Source organism: Hesperophylax consimilis, chromosome 28 (assembly GCF_061612785.1).
Source record: "Hesperophylax consimilis isolate HC1 chromosome 28, BYU_Hcon_1.0, whole genome shotgun sequence".
Lineage (NCBI taxonomy): Eukaryota > Metazoa > Arthropoda > Insecta > Trichoptera > Limnephilidae > Hesperophylax > Hesperophylax consimilis.
In genome coordinates, this window is record NC_142863.1 from 14,244,174 (window position 1) to 14,267,552 (window position 23,379).

General features: G+C 36.3%; 1 protein-coding gene across 1 annotated transcript; it reads left to right on the forward strand.

The window, feature by feature from the left end:
• Nucleotides 1-4,815: 4,815 nt before the first annotated feature.
• Mtpbeta (mitochondrial trifunctional protein beta subunit) lies at nucleotides 4,816-22,872 on the forward strand. The gene is made up of 11 exons (XM_089648769.1): nucleotides 4,816-4,999; nucleotides 5,876-6,050; nucleotides 7,456-7,643; nucleotides 7,817-8,004; nucleotides 10,648-10,822; nucleotides 11,158-11,288; nucleotides 13,102-13,203; nucleotides 14,284-14,397; nucleotides 14,823-14,897; nucleotides 18,963-19,040; nucleotides 21,248-22,872. The coding sequence occupies exons 1-11, from the start codon at nucleotides 4,930-4,932 to the stop codon at nucleotides 21,380-21,382; spliced, it is 1,431 nt and encodes a 476-aa protein (XP_089504895.1). The 5' UTR covers nucleotides 4,816-4,929; the 3' UTR covers nucleotides 21,383-22,872.
• Nucleotides 22,873-23,379: the final 507 nt, after the last annotated feature.

Here is a 23,379-nt window from a genome sequence, read left to right on the forward strand (position 1 = left end):
AAATCGAAAATGCGCGGCCGATTTCCGTCGCGGCCGACCCTTTAAATTCAGATATTTGATGTAAATTCGTAAAAATATGATATATTTCCGCGTAAATCGAATTTTATCGGCTGTTTTTCGTCGCAGCCGGCCTTTTAAGTTCAGATATTTGAAGTAAATTCGTAAAAATATGTCATATTTCGGCATGGATCGAAATTTTTCGGCCGATTTCCGTCGCGCCGTATTTTTTCAACGCGGATATTCGAAGTAAAGTTAGTAAAAATACGATATATTTACGCGTAAATCGAAATTACGCGGCCGAGTTTCGTCGCGGCCGACCCTTTAAATGCAGATATTTGGCGTAAACTCGTAAAACTACGACATATATCCGCGTAAAATGTATTTTCTCGGCCCTTCAAACTCGGATATTCGAAATAAATTTGAAAAAATACGACATTCCAGTGTAAATCGATTCAGATTTACAAAATAATAATACTAATTAGGACGATGTATAACCACGTAAAAATACATTTTTCGGCGTTTTACCGCCACGGCTGACTTTTAGATTCAGATTTACGAAATATTATGATTTATTTTCGCAAAAATCAAATTTTTTCGAATTACACGAACAAATTTTCGTGCGGGGACAAAAATAAATTTCGAATTACGAATTAACGAATTTCGAATTAAAAAAAAATTTGTATGAAAAAATTTTTCAGCGGAAATTTTTTTTGCGAAAATTTCGAATTACGCGTTTTTTCGAATTATCGGGGTTCGAATTAACGGGGTTCTACTGTAATTACTTTCTAAACATGAGCAATATTATACCAAATACTTATTAATATAGAAGAAAACAAATGTACAGACAGACAAACTTGTCAGTGCTGTTAAAACTGTCTCTAGTTTGTAAATTTGCACAAACATTGTATGTTTTTATAATTATTGCCAAGGAATGTAATTTTTTTGAATAAATAATGCTTATCAATTATCTCAATTGAGTTTTTTTGTGTTAGTAGACTTATATAATATATATAATTTAAATGGGAAAATTTCAAAATAATATGGAGTTGAGTTCAGACTTAGGACTGGTTTAGTACAGTCTGTTCTACAATATGCCATTATCAGTTGGGGAGCAGCTTACAAAACTAGCCTGACCCCCATACAAATTGTTCAAAAACTTGACCTCCAGACTTCCCCACTGAACGCATATTCGAAGCATTCAAAGTTCCTTCATTTAAAAATTTATTTATGAAAAATTCAATTATTCAAATTATAAAAGAAACAGATAACAAAGAATACTCATTCATAACTGAAAATCGAACCAGACTTAAATATATATTTGCATGCCCTAAACTACACACTTCTTTTGCCCAGCACCATTATACCCACCAAGGAAAACATTTCTTTAATAAATTACCAGAAGAAATCAAAAGTATTAATGATAAAAACAAATATTGAACTATATAAAAAAATATTTTAGGGAAATCATTAACAAAAAAACTGATTCCCCTAGTTTCACTTGAAAATATCACAAATTATCCTACATCATATTTTCTTTTCTTCTTTCCAAATACAACAATTTGGATGAATTTTAATTTTGTAATTATTTTTAACCAAGTTATATTATTTTTTTCGCAAATGTACACTCCTCTTCCATCCACAAGCAAATGCTTTTAATGGAAGTGTAGTATAAATTAAAACAGTATGACTTGTAAAAATTGTGTATTTATTGTAAAAACACAAATATTAAATAATAAAATAAAAAAAATTTAAAAAATTTAATAAAATAAAAAAATTAAAAGACCGGTCGTTGGCTTTGTTGACATCGCGTTTGGGTCCCACCCGAGCGTAGTGTGTTCAATTCCTCGGCTGGCTAAGTCCTCCATCACAACACAAGCAACATTTTCAGCTTACTGTAGTGGTAGTAGGAGATTTTAAAATATTGTCAGGTTATTCATAACCCGGGAATGTTTGTCTTTCTATAAAAAAAAAAAAAAATCACATTGAATAGATTTAAAAAATAATTTAGACGCTAGGACTTATCGGTCATGCACAACGGAAGACAAAATGTTTGTTTTGGTGTCTAAACGCTCCGTTTTACCTCAGGATTTTTCGAATCCTGTAAAACGTCCTAGTGTGTGAACCAGTTATAAAAGTTGAATTGTTGAATGGAGTGGCGAGAAAACGCCACCATAAGGATTATCCCCGTATCCAAGGATTCGTTCAAAAAATCATTTCTCTGAACATAACTAGTTATTCTGAGGAAACTGGGTATGGTAGATTATACAATATGTTTATAAATATACTAGCTGTACCCTGCCATGCGTCGCTATGGCTTAGTCTGTCTGTGCAGATAGAAAAAACAATAGTGCATGTCATTTCAAAGCAATCGGTGAAGAACTTTTGGACATTTAAGATTTTGAAGAAACATTTACATGTTTTATTTATAAACTAGCTCTATCCCGCCACGCGTTTCAAGTTATTTATTTAAGCAAGCTTTACTTTTACTAGATGGTTTACTTTGAATGAGCTTTTCAATATTATATTACCTACCTGACTGAATAAAACATGTTTGGAAAAAGTTTTGTCATTGATATAGTGACGTTTCTATGAACAAATTAAAAATGTTAAATAAAATATACCTATTCTTTATAATTAATTAGGTGGGATTTCAGAGGAAATTTCGGTTTCTAATTATTAAAAGAAGATTAGAAACCAACTATTTTGGACCCTAGGTCAGCAAATTGTTCACAGAACTACTAGTAGTATATTCGCGGCATTGTGGCATGTTCCAGGGTGCTATATTCTCTATACTCTAGATCTATACTCTCAGTATCGCCCTGGTGAAAGACCACCATTCTGAAGCCAATCAGTGCTTGAAATGATGATAGCAATGTTAGCCATGTTAGCTGATAGCCTATATATTGGAACTATGTGTCCAACAAAACTTAAGCAATAGACAGGTTACTTTAAGGTCAGCAGATCTAGATGTTAGTAATCGTCTAATCGAACTTTCTAGGTCAAATCGAGCCGTTTACTATGATCGCTCTTTTCGGCCCGCTCATCTGGAATAGACTTCCCTCAGCTCTTACTAATCTCCAGAATTTGGCTGAATTTAAACAGGCTTTAAAAACAAAAACTTTAAAAAAATCTTACCATTCATAAATCTTAACTTCTTTTCAATATTTTGGTAAATATTTACATATGACTACCGTTTTTAATACGCATTAAAAAAAACAATCATTTGATTCAACTTAATGACAATAAACAACAACTTTTTGCATTTACGATTTTGTAAAATATTGATATTTATGTGTGTATGTGTTGAAAAAAAAAACCTTCATGAAAATGAGTTTGAGTTATCTGGTTGATATGTCCCTAGGTATCTACGTGACTTGAATTTACAGAACGGTCAAATTAAACATGTGCGCTCGATGTGCGCTCGCATGTCTCTGTAATTTTACACGCAGATTGAGGCGGCAGTTCACATTATTAGACCTTAAATATTTAATGTATAGCTCGGCCGGCAACCGCAATAAAAAATTAGAAAGCCAACCTAGAAATACATCCATTAGTCTGAAGATTTAGCTCTAGACCTAGACCCTCATCAAGCCGTAAATCTGAAATGAGAAACGTTAAGCCAGCGACTCAAGGGCAATAAAAACCTTCGCCCAAGGCTAGACTATATTGCAATTGTTTGAAGGTGTTTTGTACAAATGTAATTTTAACATATTTTAAAATAATAATAAATCTAGCGGTGAGAATGGCGATGCCAGCGCCATGGACCCGAACAACGTACCGAAGTGGTGTAAATCGGAACCACTTTAGTTCCAGCACCCCACCACAGGCGTGCTACGGTGCTAAGGCTGAAGACGGATTTTTTCAGCTACCAACAGACATCATCTCGCCCCCCCTTGGAGCGGTCGCCGAGGCGCTTCCGCCCAGGAAGCTGCCCTCTCGGCAGTTCCCATCCCGCCTCTCATCAGTCACGATCTCGCCTCTTAGGAGTCACGATTTTGCAGCTCTCAACAGTCATCATCATCTCGCCCCCCCTTGGAGCGGTCGCCGAGGCGCTTCCGCCCAGGAAGCTGCCCTCTCGGCAGTTACCATCTCGCCTCCGCCGAGGTAACTCCTGCCCTCCCCCTGGATGGGTCTCCAAGGCTCTTCCGCCCAGGAAGCTGCCGTCTCAGGAGTTACCATCTCGCCTCCGCCGAGAAACCTCCTGTCCTCCCCCTTGGAGCGGTCGCAGAGGCTCTTCCGCCCAGGAAGCTGCCCTCTCAGGAGTACCATCTCGCCTCCGCCGAGTAACCTCCTGTCCTCCCCCTTGGAGCGGTCGCCGAGGCTCTTCCGCCCAGGAAGCTGCCCTTTCAGGAGTTGCTGTCTGCCGACTCCGCCCTTCGGAGCCTTGGCCCAGGCTGAACTAATTCCGCCCTTCGGATCCAAGTTGCCGCTTGTGTTATCAGTGATAAGTGTGAACGTGGAGATCCGCGGTTACAGATAAGAATTATAATTTAAGACTAGATTACGCCTAGAGTAAGACTAACCCTTCTTTACACATTTTTTAAAATAAATTTTTAATAGTGTTTGTAACTAAGTAACTTCTTTTTTTTACTCGTTCCTCCTTTTCTTTTACATGCATAGTATTAATATTAAACTCCCTTAATATAAGTATAGTAATAACATGGTCACCAAAATAAATAATGCTTAAAATGTTATTCTGTACTAGCAATACTCGTATTTTAAAGCCTTATTCTTATTCACGAATAGGTAACGACGAAGTCCCTTTTAAAGTTCCTACCTCGTTGGTAATCATTACGGATTAGTAAATAGGGCCGTTATTTTGACAGGTCATAGTCCACATTGAAATCTTGAAATTACTTCACTTTTTGCTTATAACTAGTAGTTTTACGGCGGTGTCTACCGCAGTTTTATCACAGTTTTTCAGTTACAATGGCTTCATTAATCGCCAAGAATCTCCTCCGAGTTCCTCTGGGAGTAAACCCGGCATCCATTAACTATGGTAAGGTTATAAACTGTACTATTTTGGCGTTACGTGGCTGGAAAGAATATTTATATTTTTACATAATAATTGATGTTTTTTGACACATCTGTGTAGGGTTCCAAGTCCATTTGTGTTTTTAAATGGTTTGATTTATACAAATATTCAACTAATTGAAGCTAAATATAACATCTAATTGGCGTAGAAACTGTTACTACACCTTTTAATGTGAAATTTATTTTTCTGTGTTTTAGTTTTAGATATAATATTATGACATTTGTTAACCATTTCAAAGGTGCTATGAATACATAAGTTTGATAACTTATAAATAACCATATTTGACTAAGTACTAAGTACAAATGGCATCAGTCCATGTCACTAATGGGAAAAATACCAATATTATCTAACATCACTTGGAAAGAATTTACTTAGAGAATGTAGTGAAATGGAGTAGTAAGTTAAATGGCATCAGTCCGTGTTGATGAAGGAGTATTTTGCAAATATTATTTAACCTTACTTGGAACATAGTGAGGCGAGTTGTTTGTTGTTGGAATGAAGCCAGTGTCGGTCCGTCTCGTTGGGGATTAAACTGTTATGTTTTGTACTTCTCAGCTGATCACAATTTGATGGAAAGCTGGAATAAATCTAAAATCTACGTTTATCGGGAACTTTTCAAATGTCTCACAAAGCTCCCCTGTCTGTACGGTGCAAAGACCGGGGAACTATATCGCTACTCGGTTGGCTATATTGGCCATTTGACGATCTTACTTAATCATCAATGCTTCCTGCCACCACTCAATTACTAAACTTATTGTCAAAATCAGATATGAATGCATCAGCAGAATGCTGCCTGCTCTTTAAATAATAATTATAATGATTTATTTTCTGTATTGGCAGCCACGGCCAGGAGCCTGTGCGTGGGGGCTGCTCTCCAGGCCAAGAGCAAGAAGTCGGTGACGGACAAGACGGGGCACAATGTGGTGCTGGTGGACGGAGTGCGCACCCCCTTCCTGCTCTCCTTCACCGACTACAGCCGCATGATGCCCCATGACCTGGCACGCCACGCACTGCTGTGAGTTCATTGTCTCCATCATGTTTTTGTCGTCATAGCAATACGATACTGCTTTAACCGCCACAGTTCCGTGACAAAACAGAACAAGAAAAACAAATCAATAAAAAAATATACAAAACAAATTATGAAATTCGTGCATTCGTGAAATGCTCGTACTTTCTTCTTGGCAGTCGAAATGAAGATCGGCAGAGTCCGCCTACACTAAAGTGATGGTACACCCCTCTAAGGAGTTACCCTTGTTATTTTCATGTTTCTTTACCGAAAACCTGTCTATCTCACCAAATATTGATACTATCGACTTGGGGGTGGTGTCTTTCGATTCAGCACCAACGAAAACATATTAAACTATACCACACTCCATCTAGTTTGTAAACGTGTATTTTTCAAAAATTCCCCACTTCTTAGGGGGGTGTTTTACCACTTTTTGGGCAGACTCTGCAGATATTCATTTATACTCCCAAGATGAATGTGTAGCGGTAATAACTAGAAGGTTCGGGAACGTTCATACTTGCAACCCACATTGCGTTAGAACCTACTAGTAAGGCGGTGAAATGACGCTGCTAGTATAATAGCGAAGCTGCCGACCGATCTACTTGCGATTGCACGGATTATTCTCGAACGCATTTGCACCAAGTGAGTACCGTAATGCGATGCGGGTTGCATGTATGAACGTTCCCGAACCTTCTAGTTATTACCGCTACAAATGTATGACCAAAGTTTCATTAATGCACAGATTTTGTCATTTATCGAACCCTACTTAACCTGTATGTACTATATACTTTTATTACGTTGTTTGGCACTGTTCTGTTTTATCTGGCTACCAATCGCCATTAGTGGCGGTAGTGTGTTGTGGGTGTGACCGTGTGTCGAAAATAAGCTCAATTTTTTCTTACATCTGGTGAAATCGTCATTTTCATATATCGAACTGCTTTCTTGTGTAGATAATCAATTTGATTTCCCTGTCTGGTGTCCAATATCAATTGGCGACGTTATTTTTCTTTCAAATCCACGTGGATTACACTTCTGATGATTTCTGCTTAGTGGCCACTACCTACAGACATATACACATCTGCTCTGATGATGGACACTATAACTCTGTTCGAAGTGTTGGTTAAAGAAGGAGGTAGCGCAATGCGGCATAGTACCCCAAAAATAAATCACGATAATATAATTTATTTTTCGTTTTGAAAGAAACTTTTTTCTTCATCGATCTGTCTATATCTGGTGGTTTTAAACAATTTTATTAGATATCAGTTAAAATTCATAATTCATTTTCATTACAGTCTATTGTGTTAATTACAGTCCCTTGACTGTTATTACGCTATAATAGTCCTCAGAATAATATTAATATAAGATCATTACAGTTCCTAAAAACATACATAACAAATGTTTTCCCTCCCTTCAGCGGTCTCCTGCAGAAGACAGGGCTGAACAAGGAGCTGGTGGACTATATTGTGTATGGCACAGTCATCCAGGAGGTGAAGACTGCCAATGTGGCGCGTGAGGCGGCCCTGACGGCCGGCTTCAGCGACAAGACACCGGCCCACACGGTCACCATGGCCTGCATCAGCTCCAACCAGGCCATCACCACAGGTTACACCATTTGATCATTATTAGTCATATTGTTTAATTGATTTTATTCTATTCGTGTCACAAAGCGAACACTTACAACACATGTGATGGCGTGTGTTGCATCACAAACCTCTATTTTCCAGCAAGTGTCTGTCAATGTGTTGAAGTGTAATATTGGTGCATGCTTGCTGCAGGTGTGGGTATGATTGCCTGCGGTGTGTACGATATCATCGTAGCTGGCGGTGTGGAGTTCATGTCCGACGTGCCCATCCGCCACAGCCGCAAGATGCGCTCCCTGCTGCTGCGCGCCAACAAAGCCAAGACACCTCTGGCCAGGCTACAGCTCTTGGCTTCTCTGAGGCCCGACTTCTTCGTGCCTGAGGTATGTACAGCTTTAACCCTTAATTAATTTGAAATTTTGTCATCAAGTTACTTTAAAAGATTCACGATTTATTTAGAAATATTCCCGTATGAGATTAATTTTAAAATAGATTTTGAACATATCAAAAATAAAATACTTTTTTTGAAACCACAAACAAAGACTCTTTCAGATTATAATATTGTAAACAGACGTATGCAATTAAAAATATTAAAATGTTGATATGAAAAATAGAGGAATTTTTTTATGATTATTATGTCACTTACAAATTATTTTTTTCTTGTAAACAGCAAAAGTATTACTTTATCGAAACTAAAAAAAAATTAATTACATACGAATTACAAAGATTACTGTTGCTTCACTTTTGTTTTCATTTTGTATGAAAATGAGTAATAAAACTTTCGCAAACCTTGACAAATCTTTCGAACATGAAAGCGATTGCGGTCGATGACTTTTGGAATATGCATATTATAATTATTTAAAAGTGTCTATGGTTATCTTTTAAATGCAAATACAAAGCGTGGTGTTGCCTCTTTACACTGCTTAAATCATATATCACAGTAATATAGGGAGATAGAATGACTTTTATGAGTTCGTATCAGCTAGCGCCGTAAAGTACACAAGAACACTTTACTGCTGTCGGTTTTAGTTTTCATCAATGTTCTTTTTTGTCGTGGAACTCCTATATATAAATCGTCGGTTTACTGACGGAAGTCATTAAGTGACATTTTTGTGTAACTGAGTTAGAAGTCACAATCTACCTATTTTATCATGCTTTATAGAGTTGATATCGAATTGAAACAAATAACACATTGTTTATAGCTAATTGAGCATCTTAAAAGTCACAAGTGCATATAATACCAATAATTGTTATTGCACAATCACTAATATGTTTTACAACTTTTGAAAGTAGGAAAGCAATGCACATAAAATATGCCTAAAAATTATACTTAAAAATCACTATAACATTCTGGCGACTTTTTGCCAGACAAAAAATATTGCCAATTGTTTTTACATCATGATGTTTGCAAAAGTCACTAAATGAATAAAACGAAAAAGTTAAATTCACTCAAAAACAGTTGTAATAGATGAATAAAAGCTTATTTTAATAAGCCGACTTTGTTATTATACAGGGTGTCCGGGGTCCAATGTGTGTCAAAGTTTTTTTCCATACAAAAAGACATACAAACTAAAAATCCTTAGTGGAGGTACACACTTCCCCGATAAATTCATTGCGTGCTTGTCGAGCACGAGACTGGTGACGTTGTTTATTATTTGCCAGTGACGCGTAAACCGAGAGTTCGAAGTTATTACAATGCGCTTCAAAATCGTCTGTTTTATGATGTTTTAAACCAAATTCGAAAAACTGCACTAAAATAATAATACGAATTTATACAGAAAGTGTGTTGGTGTCTTCCAACTGTGTTGTAAGTATGTTGTCGTGAATGTGGATTGAAAATTTGCCCTTTACTCAAATGATGTAGAAAAGGTGCCAAAAAAAGTTTATGCGATACCTCTACATGCGAGAGTTCGGATATTACCCTTTATTGTATCCCTCTGATTTTCTTGCCGGAATGCTGGGGATAGAACGTCTAGACGTTAGGAGAAATATTGCAATGGTGTTAGTGGCGCACAAGCTGCTAAATGGGCACATTTGCAATCCAGATATTCTGGAACGAATTTCTTTTTATGTCCCTGATAATTTCATCAGAGCTAGACAGCACAGATTATTTATTTTTCCAAGGGGCAGGACCAACCTACCAATGATCATGCCTTTGGGAAGAATAACTACTTTGTTAAATCACATTTCTTCGGTGATTGACATTTTCAATTTGAACCAAAGAGAATTTAAGATGGCAATAAGCATACTATTTAACAAATCTGGTTAATCAGATAGTATTGATGTACTTACCCATGCAAATAAATGTATGTACTTACTTATTATAAACTGTAATTTATAAACTGTTATTTGTGAAATGTAAATGGATTATACTGTTTTTCACAATAAATCAATAAAATAAAAAAAATAAAAAAAAATAAAAATACTTATCTTTTTCATGGCATGAAACGATCATTGAATTAATCAGCTATCAGAAGAATTAATGAATGAATCTCTTGTTACGTAACGGGCGGCCTTCAGGCCCTCTAACCCATTATCGAGTTATGTAACCCACAAGTATAGTGAGTACATGTGAGGTATTTGTTCATAATATTTCTTTAAAGTAAACAAATCACACCTGTCCTGTTACCAGCTGTAAAGCGCGGGAAGGGGGGGGTAGCGGGTGTTAGTTCTGGGATCGGCCGGTCGATTTCAAATGATCCAAAAGCAATAATAATGCAGTACGCACACACCGGTGCAATTTTTCGTTTGTAGCTGAAAAGTACATCTAAAAGTTGAAATTTCAAAAAAAGTTAATTATCTTTTTTACTTCCACCATCATGTAGAATCACCTCCCGAAGTTATTGCACTTTCACCCCGGACACCCTGTATTAACTTGGATATAAGTGATTAAAGTTAGCTAAAACTTTAACATCGATTATCTCAGAATCAACATTTAGTTAGTGACTTCTGGCAGTAAGCCGACGATAAAAGGTTATCATTCCCTGGCACACTATACAAATTATAATTTTTTTTTTAAATATTAGCTGCCAGCAGTGGCTGAGTTCTCGACTGGCGAGACCATGGGAACCTCAGCCGACCGTTTGGCTGCTGCCTTTGCGGCGTCGCGCCAAGAGCAAGACGACTATGCACTTCGATCGCACACCTTCGCGCAGAAGGCGGCCGATGCGGGCTATTTCACCGATGTTGTCCCCGTGAAAGGTGAGTCCTCAACAACTTGTTCGTTTCACAGGCCAGCCAACCGGCTATTTCTCCTAGAGACCTATACTGCCACGGTAACTAAAAACACACTGTCTACTAGACACTGTGTTTTTGTTTACCACAGCAGTATACTTCTGATTGTGACTACTGAGTACAGATAGGGAATCTATTTAACCCCTAGGGCCAGAGCCCTGCATTTAAATTTAAAATAAGTTAATTCTTTCTTCTTTCCAAATAAGAATCGATGACATGTTGTGGTAGTTTATTGATTATATTTGATTCTTTGTTTGTTAGTTGTTTGTTTGGTGTTATTGAATGTATTTGTAATGTTTCAGTTGATGGCAAGGATAAGCTTGTGGACAAGGACAATGGGATCCGCGTCTCCTCTCCGGAGGCACTGGCTAAACTGAAGCCGGCCTTCATCAAGCCCCACGGCACTGTCACGGCCGCCAACTCCTCCTTCCTCGTAAGTCCTGTTTTAACTCAACCGTTTTGCATTTCTTCTGTCTGTAAATTTGTTTGTACGTTCTGTTTCCGGTTCAATGGTTCAGTAAAGACTCTTTTTTCAAATGTAAAATTATCATGATTATTTTGACTTTCTTATTCGCATTTTTCAATACATATTATGGTACCTACCTGCCTGAAAATAGTTAATAGTGAAAAAAGAATTTTACATCAAACAGATGGCGCTGTTTTAAAAAAAAGCATATTTTACCTGTCACAGGTGACATATTTATAATATAGGTAAATAAAAACACGCGTATTCAAATGCAATGTTGAGTCAAAATTTCAAAGCAATCAATGAAGAACTATCGGAGATTTAAGATTTTGAACATTTTTATTTATTTAAATAGATAAGATAAAATTAGAAACATACTTTTTGGGATATATTTGGGATAACTACTAATGTAGGTATTATCATGTTAAATTAATAAAGAAATGAAAAAAAAACATCTTCACAGCAAAGTAAGCTTTGATCAATAAATAGTATAGTGTGCTGGAAAATCTGTGCAAATTGTGCTGGATGGTGTTTAAATCCATCAATGAAATGGCCCCACCCTACATCTCTGAACTATACGTCAAGGAAAACACTGGTCTGAGGCAGTCAACTCTTAGATCAGCAACATCATCAGCTGTAGGCAGACTGATGGAACCTAAGCGCAAGCCAAATACTAAGTTTGGTGATCGCGCTTTCGGAGTATCTGGGCCGAAGGCTTGGAATAAACTCCCTCTAGAACTAAGATCCATAACAAGTCCAACAGAATTCAGGTCTAAACTAAAAACTTACCTTTTTAAGCTGTCATACCCTTAAATTAAATATACCATTTCTGAGAGAAAGTCCAGTTATATCTAATTATGTCCTAAATCCTGTATCTAAATTTCGCTAATAAACAATTAGTTAATGTTAATTAAGCGTTAATCTCAAGTGACCTACCAGGTAAGTATTGTACTGTATATTATCTCCATATATAGTTATTAATAACATAGTAGAAATGTATTATATACAGGGTTTTCCAATAAGAGGTGTTATTTTGATATTCAATCGTAAAAGATCAATGGTTTCGTTGCTTGTGTGGCACGTAGCGCCGTCTTGTTGAAAGTAAACGTTGTCCAGATCAATACCATCCAATTCCGGCAATAAAAAATCATTAATCATCTCTCAATAGCGCAATCTATTCACCGTAACTGTTGCTCCAACCTCATTTTCAAAAAAGTAAGGTCCAATGGCTCCGCCGGATCATAAACCGCACCAAACAGTCACACGTTGAGGATAAGGAGGCTTTTCAACAATAACTCTTGGGTTTTCCGAGCCCCAGATTCGACAATTTTGCTTGTTGACGAAGCCACCGAGGTGGAAATGGGCCTCATCACTCAAGATGATTTGCATTTGATTCACTCAAATGAATTTTAATAATTTCAATGCGTTGTTGAAGCGTGTATCGTTCCATTTTTATTAATGGCGTAGTTTCTACTTGTCAAATGTCAAAAAATGACAGCTTCAAAAGTAACATCTACCGAAATAGCGGGCTATTCAAAATAACACCTCTTATTGGAAAACCCTGTACTTGTACAGCGCCCTTGAGGTGATTTTACACAAAAACGGCACTATAAAAATCATCCAAATATTATTATTATTATTATAATATGTTAGCTCTTGTGAGGTGTCACATAGTTTTTATTTTATTATTAAGTCCGCAAAGATTTGTTCTTCCATTTGGATCGTTCTGTTTTCTTTGTGTTTGTTTTTTCCATTGTTAAACTTATGTTTTTTTTTGTAGACTGATGGAGCCTCCGCTTGCCTCATCATGTCGGAGAAGCGCGCCAAGGAGTTGGGATTCAAGCCCAAAGCTTACCTCAGGGACTTTGTTTACGTCTCACAGGTAAAATATATTAAGTTTTTTCTATTATATCTTATTTAGCGTATGCCAATATTTAATCTCATCTTGTTCCCTGTCCTGCGCTATTTCAGTGGACTCTGTCCATAGCAAACCTAACCTCTCCTCACAGTATGTGGAGTTGCTTCTCACAACTTTACGTGGGGCAGCCCACAGGAAATATTATTTGAAATAAACATTGATTTCTAAATATAAATGTTTTATATCAAACATGAAAAACGTTTTTTAAAAAACTTACCGAAACATTTTGATTCGAAACGTCCATAATTTTGAGAGAATTCGATAAAAATAAAACACATTCCTTTTGTTTAGGGAATTATGAGGTAAGAAATCTGTGGCTTCACTTTTTATGCGGTTTATACAATAAGAAATTTTAATAATTTTTTTAAATGTTCAACTGTCAATGGAAAAATCCTGACAATTTTATAATCTTTGACTTGACTTTGACAATTTTTAGAATTTTATCCCCAGAAACAATTTGAAATATTTCAGAAAAAATTAGAAACTATTTCTTTTTCTAACAGCAAACAAATCACATATCCAGTAACTAACTAACCATCACGTCGTTTCGCTACAGGGGTAGGCAGAGAGGACGGATCGCAAAAAACTCAGTCTTGGCACACACTTCTTGCCTCATTCACATTCACACATAGTCTCATACATACTCTTCGATTATTCGAACTCTTGACATGGCCCGACTCAAGTATCTGATTCACTCAATCGTGCCATGTCTTCCTCGGGCGTCCCCGACTTCTGCTACCATATCTAATAACATTAATGTATGAACGCCCGGGGTCAGATCTGTCCCTAAGCGGGTCTGTGGTGTGATCCTTAAATGTGATGTTTGTGGCTAGTAATGTCCTTCCAAGGCTTGAAGGGTTAAGTACGTATTCTGGCATTAGTGCATGTCCAAGGTATTTGCGACTTTTCAATGAAGAATAACAGGGGTTCGGTGCACATCATCGTTATCCATATTTATAAAATAAATATCCACAATATTATATTTCAAAAGTAAAAAACACAAGGTATATTATGTACTATATAGTAATGATTTGTTGGTGTTAGGATCCCGTTGACCAGCTGCTGCTTGGCCCTGCCTACGCCATCCCCAAGGTTCTGGAGAAGGCTGGACTGGAGATGGGGGACATCGACACCTGGGAAATTCACGAAGCTTTTGCAGTAAGTCCCATTTTCTTCTTCTTTAATCGTTGTCTCATACCTGAGGCTTATCGCCCATAATATAATTTCCTGGGTGAACAAAACTCCTCCACTCCTAACGGTCCTGCGCTGCATGGAGACCAGTGATCACGGTTATTTTCCCCAGCAAAATAAGAATTATTTACTTATTTTACTTGATTCCACCACATTGTGTCATCATCATCACTATGTATCCCAGGGTGGGATCTGATCTCCTCCACAAATGATCTTCACTGGCTGCGGACCCTCGCCATTTGCGACCAGTTCTAAGTAGAGGTGTATCGTTCCACTTATTTTATGAACTTGAGTTCGATTCCGAGTTTAGGCAAATAAACTCGATTCCTCAACCTCGTTCCTTTCATTATCATCCCATCATATTGATTAATATTGTTTTTTTTATATTACAGGGACAGATCTTGGCCAATCTGAAGGCAATGGACTCAGACTGGTTTGCCCAAACATACCTCGGCAAGCAGACCAAGGTAAGAAAACATTATCTTTTGTGCTAGAAACCTTTGAACAATTAAGTGATCAAAGTTGATAATACATTATATTTTGACATTCCGAATACAATGATGCATTACTCTGTGATTTATCTATTTATTGTGTATGATATTAATGATTAGGGCCTGAATACTTGTCGAAAAATCAGGGCCTCACCTTTAGAGAAAAAAATTATATCAAACCACTTTTTTTAGATTAGTTTATTACACGGTGTTTGTGAAAGACTACACTTATGGAATTGGGATTTTCTACAGATATTAAAATACAACATTATCAACAAATGGCCATTTATTTATTTATTTATTATTTATTTATTTATTTTTTCATGTTCTCCATAAAACGGTTATACACCAATATATCATGGAGAAGATTACAAATTAAAAAGTTTACAGAGGCAGTTTTACTATTTTGTGATATGTGTTAAAAGATAGTTACTGAATTGTCTGTAGGTGACATTGAAAATGTCGATGGCTAATGCAGAATCGTTAAGCAGTTGAGTCGCTCTGTTTATTGGCGCGTTCTGATAGGCAGAAGTCCTCGCTTTCGGAACATATAAGAGTGCATGGGATCTCCCTCGAGTATAATATAATATAATATAAACTTTTTCTCATCATATTTAAAATCCAGAAAACAATTTGTTTCGGTAAATGGACATAATTCAAAAAAATTCTCAGCGAAATCTGGAATTCCTCAAGGGTCTAACCTCGGACTGCTGTTGTTTCTAATACTAATAAATGACATCCAAAACTATGTTAAGAATAGTAAATGTCTACTGTTTGCAGATGACCTTAAAATTCTAATAGAAAAAGCTCCCAACAAGACTGTCTTAAAATGCAAGCTGATCTGGATGCACTATCTGAATGGTCGTTGATAAACAAATTAGATTTCAATACAAAAAAATGTGTCACTATGTCTTACACTCGCTCTTTAAACACTATACTTTACGATTATAAGATAAAGGGCGAAGCACTATCACGTGTAAATTCCGTAAAGGATCTCGGTGTCGTCTTTGATCCCGAACTGAAATTCTCTGGCCATATATCGCAGCTCACTCAGTCTTGCTACAAACTTCTTGGGTTCGTCATTAGGACATGCAAGCAGTTCAATAACCAAGATGCTATGTTAGCATTGTTCTATGGCATACTGAGAAGCAAGCTGGAGTATGCGAGCGATGTTTGGGCACCGTATCACCAGAAGTACATTGAAATGATAGAGCAAATCCAGAAGAAATTCCTCAGGTATGTCTATATGCGGACGCATGGAACCTATCCCAGATTCATGCACCATATCGACTTACTTGAGGAAACCAATTCTGTGAGTCTGGAAACTAGGCGGAAAGCAAGCCTAGCCACTATATCTTTCAAAATTTGGAACAATTTTATTGATAGCCCATTCCTCTTGGGATGCTATGATTTATATGTACCAGACCACTACAGCCGAAGTCGATACCATGACTTATTTAGAGTACCAAAAGGCAAAACCGACGTCCTGGCAAAGCATAGCATGACGAGGGGAGTGGTGCTGTTGAACGAACTAGCAAAGAATTTGGATGTAAATGACTGTTCTTTAAACGACCTAAAACAATTATTGAAGAGCCACTTACCCAAATGCTGTAAAATATATAAAATATGATGTAAAATTATACTGTTTGTAAAATTGTACTGTAACTGGAACGAATGTTCTGTTGTACAATAAAAAAAATAAAAAAAAATAATTGTTAGGGACATAAAAGTTAACCTCTTTCAACAAAGGCGGATTGTGAATTGTACCAGAGATTAACTTAAAAAAGTGTTTGCCTAAAAATATTTTTCTGCGGGCTTCTAATGTATTGAAATATTTTTAGCGACATGTTTCTTTTTTACATTTGAAATGTCCCTTTTAAATGAAGATTCTAGTTCTGTTTCAGCTTTTGAACAATTTTTGATCAGAAGAAATAAAAAATTTCCATGTTATGCTTTTTAGCTGTTCACAATTTGAAAGAAAGTTGAAACGGGACCTAGATTCGGTTTTTAACAGAAACCTTTTAAATGTAAAAAAAAAACAAAATTGTGCTGATTGACAATTTGACGAAAATGTTTGAATTTCGGTGAATCAACTCAATCTTAGGCCCAGTTGTTTCCCAGAAATTCATGTGTGACAAAGTCATCAGCGCCATTTTGTTTTTATTTTTTTATTGAAAGGTTCCCGTTAAATGTCGATTCTAAGTCTGTTTCAGTTATTGATTAAATTGTTATCAGGAGAAGAGGATAATATATAGAGGGATATAGGTAAACCGTTCTAAAATTTACAGCATAGACCTTTTTAAGTGATGCTCTGCGAAATAATACGAAAAAAAAAAAAAAGTATCAGGCCTATCAAATATGCGTTGAAGTGTAAAATATCCTACTTACAAACTGGTTTTCGGATATGGTTTTATTTTACAATGTGGCAAAGTTCTTTAGAAAATTATCAGAAAACATTTTAATGAAAAACTGTGCCTGAACTTCAGAAAATAAAATAAAACATTCATCTGGGTGACATTTTTTCGACATCAATCAAAACTAGCGGGAATTTCAACCACTTCGCCATCTGCGTAAAGAGTGCATCCGATTACGGATGCAGTTTCATCCGATTACGGATGTTATACGCCGAGATTCATCGACGTCACTACAATTACGAAGCTACGCTTAAAATAAGTGTTTTCCATGAAATGTTCTTTTTTATTTAAAAAAAATAAATATATTTTTCTCTAAAGGTGAGGCCCTATTTTTCCACAAGTATCCAGGATCTGTTAATGATTTTTTAGTCTAATCAGATAATTTTTTAAATCAGAACGTAAGATCTCCCTCACATGTACATATTTGCAATGATTTGTTAGCTGTTTGGATGTTATGTCATAGACATTAGAGATTATTGTCATAGATATTAATTTTTGTATCAAAATTTTTATCAGTTTTTGTGAAATGCTTACGTCAATTTTTCAAGAGCTTCTGAAACTATTCAATATTTATGTGCAGGCACTCTTACTTATAAAGATTCCTTACTACGCCGCTGTAGCGTTGATATATACAAGGAAGAGGGCCGTATACTGTTCGGGTTAAAATCTTTACTCCTAATAATATTCATGTAAGATTTTTTTAGACTAGCGCCACTTCTAAACCTCAAAAACATGGTAATTTTCGCATTTCACGTTTTGTTCCTAACTTCATGTTTCTTCAGATGACATTTGTAATGTCATTGACCCGATCTCTTTTGAATTGCATCAAAATCGGCCAATGTTACCTTCTGTATTTGCTGTGGTAAATTAATATTTCGGTTTTAATAGATTTTATGCATGATTATGCCATGCTAGACTAGCACCTCTAGAGGCCAGAGTTGACAGTCAATATTTTAATTAATTTTATTTATTTATTAATTTCAACGCCCTTATCAATGAAGGATTTTATTTTTAAAACAACACCAATAAATAACAATAACAAAATAAACTTAAAAAATGAACATATTACATGGTACATATTATTTTCCATTTAGGTGCACATAATATTTTAAAACCAGTTTTAAAAGTGCAGATGACATAAAAATAATTTAAAATTGATAGAACAGGTTGATAATATGTAATTTATAATAAGAAGTAAATGAAAAAAAAATATTTATATGTATATATGTATATAAGTAAATACAATCAATATTTTACTGTAGTTTTATTAATATTTTAGGGTATTTGCTATTACAACCATCTAGCTTGCACTCTCTGATCATTTTACCATTGTATTCTAACAATTTTCGCATGTGTTCCTATCCTTTCACTTTTTGTGTGAATAAGTTTACAAAATGGAATCGTAATCATGACACCTTAATTTTAAACAAAAAATGGAGATTTTACAAAAGATCTACAGCTGTGTTTGTTTGTCTTCACAAAATACCTGTTTTAATTTTGAGCATATTTAGTATGTACAATATGTACATATTATGCGCTATAAATCTGCAGCTTTCACTAATAGAGGTACACGTTTAGTTTGTAAAGAATGTTTGTGCGTCTCTAATGGTTGGGTGTTGGATTACAGGTTGGAGCCCCTGACATGAGCAAATGGAACAACTGGGGAGGATCACTGTCCATTGGTCATCCCTTCGCCGCCACTGGAGTGAGTATATTATCATTTTATATACACCTTGGCTGCTATTGAACTAATAATTATACCATACTGTTTTATGTAAGCCCAGAAGATACCATGAAATTGATTATCTGATTATAAAAATATTTCAATATTTGAAAATGATTAACGATTTCACACAAAGTAAGGTAAAATTGAGCTTTCTTCAGGCACATCGACACGCCCACAGTTTCAGTTTGTCTCTGCAGTGTTTAAAAAATAGATTAGTGCATATAAGAAGACGATTTATGGATGTGAGGGAAGCAAGAACTCTAAGTGCCAGGACAGAAGTATATAAATTTATTTAAATAATAAAATATTGGAGGTAAAGGTTACGAATTCCGCTTCACGGTAAATATAGAATGTTTACTTTGAATTAATACTTGAATTTAGTTATATTATTACTAAAAGTTACTATAAATGTTGGGGAACCTTTAATAACGCCTGCTCGCGTCCCCTTTAGAGTTATATCCCAGTTTTCAAGTAGTTTGTGGGCTACGCTAGGTTTGTATAGACTGGTTTGTGATTTAATTCTAATATGATATTTTGAATACAATCCAACTCTTGATATGAACATAGTCGCCGCAGCATACTAATTGACATATCGTGTAAGTGACATAATAAATCATGTTTTGAATTAATAAAGTTAAATCCATTTATTTGAAAGTGAAATATTGCATAATAAGAGTGAAGCGGAATAAGAGAAAAATAATAATATTGGATCCTCTCTGATTAATTTCTGCGGAAAGTGTGATCCATAGACAATAGAAACAAAGAGAAATATGGCATGGAAGCATGCGGACTGTCACTGAGCCATGACCAAACTGCACAGATTATCAAAGCGGCTATGCAATGAAGGTTATGCATTTGTTATTTAGGCAGAAAAAAAGACAGGGTGCCACTGTGCGTAGATTTGCGATTTGCAGTAGTACGGGTGAACGATGTTGGCAACATGTTCTTTCATACTATTAATGGTTAATGGAGTGCTCCCTTATGAGATCCTGAGATTTCTCTACATGCGGCCATCATCCCTCATCTACCCTACGAACTTTCTTCTGGGCATGCTAGGACTCCCTGCAGCTAAGAAGAGAGGGGCATGTTGCTACCCACATATTCAGACTGCTGCTAGGCTATATCGAGAACTCGGCTTTTTTGGAATGTGTGACTCTTATGTTCCTGGTGATAATCTTCGTGCCTAGACCAACCTGCCAATGGTTCTCCCGGCCGAGAGAACCATTGCTCCTGAACCAAATTTATTAAAATATTGATATACAGGGTGCGGCAGAGAGGACGGACGGTTTTAAAAAAATCATAAAATAGTTAATTTTTACTCAAAAACAAATTTATTGATGGAATCAGGTTCGCGAGGAAATAGCATTTGAGACAGTCAAGTGTGGAAAATCACATCAGGCATGTGGTGGCCGAAATCGTTGATGCAGTGCTGGAGGCGTTCTTGGAAGTTCGCGTAGACTCTCTCCAGCATCGCTCTCTCAAGTTGGGCGACTTCCACGCGAATTGCGTCCTTCAATTCGTCCAGAGTTCGGGGCTTGTTCTCGTATACTCTAGCCTTGAGGTGTCCCCATGTCCCCATTTTCAGGAGTTCGAACTATTCACGGAGCTCCTCTTGGTCTTCTGTTGATCAGTTCACCACGCCTGCGAAGTGATTCAACCCAACGAAGGATGGTGTTTCGAGAGGGAACAGCTCTATTCCGATGAATGTTGAAGTGGCGACGAAACTCACGCTGTACGACGGTGACTGACTCATTATTTCGGATGAAACAATCATAGGCGAAAACGCGGTGCTTCACCGTCCACGGCTCCATGACGACAGCTGGTAAAACAATGCTAGGAACTAACGAGTCAAGCGGCACCCCCCCACCTCTCTCGTAGACGGAGGGGGAGAGTACTACCCATCTCAAAAACGTCCGTCCTCTCTGCCGCACCCTGTATTTTGCGTCGACGAGGTGAGATTCGAAAGGGAAAGTCTCAACTTCTCATTGACGCAATCTTCACTTCCTGAATTTTTATTTTTTTTTCTTATAAAAATCAACCTCACCATGACTATTTTTTTTTTTTTAATATTGTATTTATTAACTTTAGTTTTAATGTATGTATAAGAAAATTGCCTCCCTTGTTTCTGTTTATTATGATTTGATCTGCCATGCCATTTTTTTCAATGTGTCATGTATTTATTTCAGGTGAGGCTCGCCATGCACACCGCCAATCGTCTGGTACGAGAAGACGGAAGGTACGGAGTGATCGCCGCCTGTGCCGCCGGGGGCCAGGGAGTGGGCATGCTGCTCGAGAGGCACCCCGATGCCACCCCCAACTAAACACACAAACAATCAATCAACCCCCGACATTATCCCCACTTTTGCATCCAGCCAGTATTCGGTGAAACCATCATGTAAGGTTTTCCAAATGAGGAGTACAGTTTTTTCAGTCCTTTGAATAATGAAATAACAAATTTGCATTCTTTGGAAGTCACATTACAAGGTTTTCTTATATAAGTTTTTTTTTTCATTTTCCCTTGCCTTGAAGAACCTTATAAGAGTTTTGCTGTATCACTGAGAATCTTGTAGGGAAAATTCGTGCATTGTTTATTCATTTTATTAAATAATTTATAACAAGATTCAAATCTTTGTCTTGAATAATATGCAAATAAGTCTCCTATCCCGATTCTCATCACTTATTTAATAATAATTCCCCAATTGAGGTTGCAGGGAGTGGGGACGGTGATAAGATGGGAAAGGGGATGGTTGGAAAGTACCTAGCTATTCAGATCTGGTCACAAAACACAGCTAAAGCCATTTTAAGCTTTTTTTCGATACTGACTTATGGTCTATCTTTCACCAGGGCGATACTAACAGTATCTGCCACCCAACCTTTGCAAGCGTGAAAAAAAAAAAATCAGCAACTTTAAATGTTTAATATCACTTTTCTTCTAAACAAAAGCGTACGCTTATAATTTATATACTATATAAAAGAGGGAAAAAAATAAAAAATCATAATCTTGCAAGAAATTACAGTTGTAAAACAATTTTGAAGTGTTGAAACAGTATAAGAACCTTTAGGGAGATATTTACTCTTCCAATTGAGGGATAACCCCAGAAGTTAGGGAATAATTATATTTATTGACCCCCACAATAAAATTAACATAACTTCATCAGCATTAAGTTATTTCAACCATTTAGTTTTAATCACTGCAAAGAATTGTTATTTTGTACAAGAAACAACATCCTAGATTATTATTTGGACGAAACATAAAATACATATCATATGTATTAAAACAAAAATACTAGAGTTTGACAGAAGACCGTTTCCTAGCATCATCCGGAATGAAGCGCAGTGCAGGAGACGAGGGCGGCATACGAATGCTAGCTAACGAATTAACTATGAAATAACGCCTTTTCTGTGCATGACAACAGACGCGTCCACATTTAGCTTGCGGTCTAAGCTTTATGTAAATCATTTGTCTTCTTTTATCCCTCCACAGGGATGTTATGAAAAATAATATTAGTGGTTTCCGTTGAAACGCAAAAATAATAATGCCAAAATAGTCGAATGGTATTAAATTCGAGATTTATAAAATAAGATTTATTTAGTTAAAGAAAGCAAGAAAACTATAATAGTCCAGTTCATTTACTAACTCTTCATCTTCAAGTTACTAACTCTTTTTGTATATTAAAAAGTACATCGTTATCGCTAGGGTTACCTTTATATTTTTTATATAATGCATGTTTTTTATTACTACTGCATAAAAAAAAAAAACAAAGTTTTGTGTACCGTGTGTACTATTTTTGTAAATAATAAAATCAGTTTATGAATAAAAACAAAAATAAAATTACTGTGTATTATTGTCATAAACTGGTCGTTTGTAGAGGCGCTAATTTAATTATTTTAGGAAAAAACGTTTTTAGCAAATTATATGAATGTATATTTTTGTCCATATACAAAACTCAATTCTTTGAAGAAAAAAATAAAATAATTTTACCTACCAATAAAATTTATATTTTGTTTCCATCGATGCCTGGAATCCATTATGAGAGAGAGCTTGCTCTTTCGCCCTTTTCATTTGCGTTTCGCGCGTGTTTATTCCCTATATTTGCCCCTTTTCTCCACTTGCCACACTTTCTCTCCCTACTGGCAACACTGTAGTGACGCGCATTTCAGGTCACGTGATGTTTTTGTTCATATGACTCGTAATGCACCAGGTAGGGATTACCTGGATTCCAGGCATCGATGGAAACAAAATATAAATTTTATTGGTAGGTAAAATTATTTTATTTTGTGTTCCTTATCGATGCCTGGAATCCATTATGAGATGTGT

What these genes read in the sequence shown, in the direction of transcription:
- Mtpbeta (XM_089648769.1), top strand. Translation starts at nt 4,930, where the DNA reads ATGGCTTCATTAATCGCCAAGAATCTCCTCCGAGTTCCTCTGGGAGTA. An exon ending in CCGACTTCTTCGTGCCTGAG is followed by an intron (nt 8,005 to 10,647) that starts GTATGTACAGCT and finishes TTTAAATATTAG; the next exon opens with CTGCCAGCAGTGGCTGAGTT. An exon ending in CGATGTTGTCCCCGTGAAAG is followed by an intron (nt 10,823 to 11,157) that starts GTGAGTCCTCAA and finishes GTAATGTTTCAG; the next exon opens with TTGATGGCAAGGATAAGCTT.